This window comes from Nelumbo lutea, chromosome 8 (genome assembly GCF_056320005.1).
Source record: "Nelumbo lutea isolate HS-2025 chromosome 8, American lotus-T2T, whole genome shotgun sequence".
Lineage (NCBI taxonomy): Eukaryota > Viridiplantae > Streptophyta > Magnoliopsida > Proteales > Nelumbonaceae > Nelumbo > Nelumbo lutea.
The window spans coordinates 57770527-57776194 of NC_142691.1; the positions used below are offsets into that span (position 1 = coordinate 57770527).

Genomic DNA, 5668 nt, shown 5'->3' on the forward strand with positions numbered 1-5668 from the left:
GCCAATGTGCCGGAGTGGTGTACGAGGTGAAGTCTTGAGTTCGGACGAGATTATGGCCTACTGTCCCGAGGTGCCGGGATATGGCCCGAACTGACCCGAGGTGGGCTAGTTTGGGATTTGCCCCTCGAGGGCTTCCTTGTTAGCTTCGGGATTCTTAGGGAGAACTCGGGTTTCACCTCCTAGGAAGTGTGGGTTCCTTTTAGGGAGCTCGGGCCTCTTCTTGGGATATGGCTGTGCTATGTCACTGTGCCGAGCTGGCATTCCTGCCAAGTCACCCCGGTCCACGTGTCGCACAACCAAGGGGTCTTGACCCGACATGGGGAGTTCATGGACTAACGGGTGGATTTGCCTTCTGGCATGCTTCGTCCAGTTCGGAGATCCCCCAGTCTGACCTGCCTATGTTCTTGGCTCAACTAGGGTCAGTGCGGCTTGACCAGAGTCAACCCAGGTCGCGTATAGCTCATGCGCGGATGTCAAACAATTTATCATCTTTCGGACGACAAAAATTTGCACTAAACCGATTTCACCTCGTGGGTCGTGCAGTCGGTTTTCCTGAGAGCCATTGGATGGCTTTGATCTCGACCGTTGATGCACGGGTACATCGGTTATAAATAGTGGGGGCCCTGGTCACTTTTTCCTTTGTCAATACTCAGTGATCGTTTCTTGAGCTCGTGTCCAAGGTCCTCAGCTCACGTCAGCTTCCCTAGTTCGGTAGCGTTCCCTTGGTGAGTCCCCTTAACCTTTTCAATTTCCTTTCCTTTTTTTTGCAATGTCTAGTTCGAGTAGCTCAGGTAACTTAAATAACCTTTTAGAAGGGCCTGAGGCAGGGACCTCGGGTTGAGCTACATCTTTTGACAGCTTTTTGGATGAGCCGAGGTAGGGCCTTCAGTCCGGGTCACCCCTGGTAGCCTAGAGTCCTCTTCTCATCGGGTTTGGATGCCAGATACGTTCGGACCCTCCACTATGACGTCTGAGATACTTTGGTCCCTTGTTCATCAGTTCAACCTGCCCGAGGAGTATGCATATAGCTTACCTTTGGGCAACTTCCCTTGTGAGCACGGTCCGGATGAGATCGTGATCTTCCGGGAGCAGTTCATTGCCGGGCTGCACCTTCCTCTCCACCCCCTAATCGTCGAGGTCTTGAACCACTTCAGGGTCTCATTCGGTCAACTTCACTCGAACTCCATTCGTAACGTCGTCGGGACCATATCCCTTTGTTGTGAATACATTATTCCCTTAGACTTAGAAATTTTCTCTGCCCTCCTCATGCTTAAGAAGCAAGCGAGCTTCCTTCCCGATCACAGACAGGCCTACTACCGGTCTCCCCGCCCAAGATTTAAACTTCTTGACAAGCTTTCGAATAAGGTCCTAGCGTGGAAGCGGGATTACTTCGTGGTCTGAAGTGCTATGGGGTGGCCGTTTCCTACTCATTGGAGGGCGATTGTCCCTGATCCCGACGTCATGTTGGATAAAGACATGGCGGAGACCTTTCAGTCTTGGGCCCAGGTCAGGCTCGAGTGCGGAGATTACCTCTCAGAGGTCTACAAAATAGCAAATCCAACTGAAGTTGACAATCTTCTTGCCAAACTTCCAATGATAGTATCAGACGAGTAAAACAGTACCTTAGTATGTAGGGGTGTCAATGGTATTCAAAAATCGGATTTTGAATTTGAGATTCGACAGAATTGAATTGAATTCGGATATGATTTGAAGCGATTCGATAAATATCCGAATTCAATGGATTATTTAATTCTTATATATAATATATAAATTTTTTAAATGGTTTATATAATTTTTATATATAATAATTAAATTATATAAATAGTTTATATATTTATATACTTTATATAAATAAAATATTTATTTTATATATTTATTAATTACCTAAAATAATTAATTAATCGAATTTGAATATTAATTTTCAATACCCATCGGATATTGAATTTTTTAATGAGATACGAATTTGGATATTGCCTAATCTGATTCGAATTCGATCCATTTACACTCTTGTACCATAGGAAAGGAAGCCTTATTTATGAAGCACCCTCAAAAAGCCTTGGGGCCTAATGGCTTTCCAAACTTCTTATTTCAACATTTATGGGATACAATTGAAAAATTAGTGATAGGTGTCGTAAGAGAGTTTTTCCGACCAAGAAGTGTATCTAAGAAAGTCAACAAGACTTTCATTGCACCAATTCTTAAATGTAAGAAGTCAACAAGCCCTGTGCAACATCATGTATAAATTCATTGCAAAAACCCTGGTCAACAGATTAAAGCCTTTACTACCAAAGCTCATTAGCCAAAATCAGAATACCTTCTAGCCTAGCAAAGTAATAACTAATAATATCCTTATTACTCATGAACTAATCTATTTTATGAGGATTAGTAGGCAAAAACAAGGGTACATGGCAATTAAGCTACATATGAATAAGGTGTATGAGAGGGTAGAATGGAATTGTGTCAAATGGGTTTTAAAAATATTCGGGTTAGATTAAGTATTCATTAATTGGATCCTGCAATGTATCACAATTGTGTCATATCAGATCCTGGTAATTGGTAGCCCTAGTTCAGTAGTAAATGCTACTAGAGGGAGGCTTTGAGGCAGTACAGAAAGGTTTCTGGCTAAGAAGGAGGTTATGGTCAAATCGGTCTTAACCTTAATCCCAACGTATTCCATGTCTTGCTCTATCTGCTGCCTAAAGATATTTGTAACCAACTAGCTAAGAACCAAAGAAAATTTTTTGAGGGGAAGCTCCTCGAAAGAAGAAGGTTTCTTGGATAAATTGGAAGACCACATGTAAGGCCAAATTTGCAGGAGGTTTGGGGTTCCGGACCCTCATGCCTTTTAACCTTGCACTGTTAGCTAAGCTTGCATAGAGATTTATTGAGAACAATACTAATCTGTGGTCCAAAGTGATTAAAGGTAAAGTGTATCTTACGATTCACACACCCGCACGATTCCATCATAAAATCAGATTTCTGACGTGGATTGAACCATTAAAACCCCTAAATTTTTTACCTTTAGTCTTCAGTTTTTTAATGGATCCCGGACGGCCGCGTATCATTAAGATGCGGGGTAACATTTCACACTCACAGAGAGAAAAACTGTTTACTACCCTCCACCTTTTCCATTATTACAAGGAAATGCCATTGCTCGCAAGCATAGAGCAAAGTCTTTTTGGTCATCTTGAAGGGTGTTTTGGGCTGTCTAGACATCTGGAGCAATCGTCTCTGTAGTTCCTGCTTAACCGTCGTTGAAGAAGAGAGACAATAAGTGCTTTTGTGATGTGATTTTTCCTGCTGCGTCGCATCGACAACCGCGAATCCTAACTCCGAAGACGCCAGACTGCCGGAGGATTTCCATGGCGCTCCTTGTACCCGGTGGGGGCGTACGATTGTGCCTATCGCGACCAGCGCATGTTATACGCCCCGTCTCTGTTTCCGCCACTCTTTCCCCTCCTCGCAGCGATGCGGATGCAGTCGATTGGGTGGAGGCGACTTCTAACTTCTTCGAAAAAGACACCAGACCTATCATGCTGTTCGACGGTAAGCTTCATTTTAACTCACCATTCCTTTATCAGGCACAAGCCTCTGGCCATGGATTCGTGTGACCCACCTGGAACATGCTCAGATGATTCCTCATTCCTATTCCTCTATATTAGATGGGCATGAGCACAGGAATATGATCATCTGATCATGTTTGTCTTATTTGGAGCTGTTACTGGTTGTTAATTAAATATTGTAACGAATCCACTATAGGTCATGATAATGTTCGCTCAAATTAATGATATACGAATCCGTACCCAAATTTACAGTCTGGACTCCTCTAGAAGTTAGCTAAACATTGATAAACAAGTAACAAGGAAAGCCAAATGACATGACTCATCCGAAGAATGTTTAGCATTCAGATTCAACTTTTCTATATTTGTACTCTTTAATTGGAAAAATTGATCCAGAATTTATTTTGACTAGGTGTATGCAACTTATGTAATGGAGGTGTGAGATTTGTTCGTAATAATGATCGAAACAGGTCGGTTTCTCAATCTTTTATTATCAACCAAGTCATTCTTGTGCGTTGCATCTCGTTTGAGTGGTGTCACTAGTTTCAATTTGAGTTGATAAAGTTTTAAGTTTGAACAGCCCTTGGAAGACAAATAGTATGGTGTCTTTTCTTGTTTGGAAAACAAAATGAATTTAGACCTCCGATCTTCAAAGTTTTTGCGACACATAAAGCCTCCCAATTGATAATTGACATGAAAATGCATTTTTACAGATCAACTGGGAGTAGGGATGGTCTTTTGAAGATTCGTTCACTAATTCCATGTATTACATCTTTCTTCTCATTACACTTCCTATCTTCCAAATTTGACAGGAGGATCAGGTTTGAAGCTCTGCAGAATGAATCGGGAAAGAAATTGCTAAGGAGATCTGGACGATCACCCGATGATATTTCAAGTGTTGTACTGGTTGAAAAGGACAGGTACCTTCAGTAGAAAGTTTTATCTTTTTATGCTATAATATTGAATTGTCTTGGTATATTCTATGGATAATGGTTTATTGGTTTTAAGTTGACAGGAATGTGTAGGCCTTATAAAGTTATCAAGGATGAAATTAATGTATTTCAAAACTTTATACAAAGGTTGCTGAGAAGATAAATGTTAAAGAGTCTAATGGTTGCAGGTCATCTATCAAATCAGAAGCAGTACTGAAGATCATGGAATACATTGACTTGCCTTTCCCACAATTAGCATTCTTTTTACAGTTTGTACCCTTGTAAGTCACTTCTTTCCCCTATCCATCTATCAATCTCCAAGTTTATTCTTCTAATAAATGCTTAGAGTGCAGATTGGAGACTGTTCTAGAACAATCACAGAATCTGTTATAACATATCCTTCTATTTTTTATTTTTTGTTAATGGATATTTGCAGGTTCTTGCGGGATTTTGCATATGACAATGTTGCAAATAACCGTTATGCATTCTTTGGTCGCTCAGATTCATGTGAAATATAGAATATTCCAGTCAACCACTTATCATGATATTTGTATATTGTAAAGTTGTAGAAGTTCCTTTTTCTTAAAAGTCTCCGAGTCTGTCCTATTGTAAATGCATTAGAACAAAACTGAATTAATCTTGGAATCAAATCACTTGATCTAAATGTTTATACTACATTATCTTAGTGTTCCTAATTTAAATATTTATATTATGGGATTCCCTTCAAGAAAAGCTGTGCTTCCCTGTATCAGTATTGATTTTGGTTCTCCTATTTCATTAATTATTTAAATTATAGATATATTCAAACATGTGAGAGTTGCATTCTGAAACAGACACCATGTGTGCTCCTCTGTCCTATAAATATGGGAATGAATGGTACTTTTCAACAAGAGGCATGTTTTCCGAATCCACCCAAATTAACGACCTTAAACAAAGATTGAAGTATCCCATAAATCTCTTTCTTGCAGATGGCATAAAACATCTGCAAAGAACTTATCAGCCACATTGTCAACCTCTATTGGAATTTACATTCTTTTTGCTTTCCACTCTTCAACAAGCTTCTCAGTAGATGTTACACACAAGTACCATAATCATATATTCTCAAATTTTGGGATTATGTTCCTAATTTTTGAACATTTCTGAAATTCCACAGGCATATCCAGTGGTGCTCTCCAT

The 5668-nt window shown here is 40.2% G+C and overlaps 1 protein-coding gene across 1 annotated transcript; it reads left to right on the plus strand.

The window, feature by feature from the left end:
- The first annotated feature begins 2531 nt into the window (after nucleotides 1-2531).
- Nucleotides 2532-5224, plus strand: LOC148844369 (DCC family protein At1g52590, chloroplastic-like). The gene is made up of 5 exons (XM_088956837.1): nucleotides 2532-3546; nucleotides 3973-4030; nucleotides 4373-4480; nucleotides 4681-4773; nucleotides 4929-5224. Exons 1-5 carry the CDS (start codon nucleotides 3363-3365, stop codon nucleotides 5008-5010), a joined length of 525 nt encoding a protein of 174 aa, XP_088812963.1. The 5' UTR covers nucleotides 2532-3362; the 3' UTR covers nucleotides 5011-5224.
- Nucleotides 5225-5668: the final 444 nt, after the last annotated feature.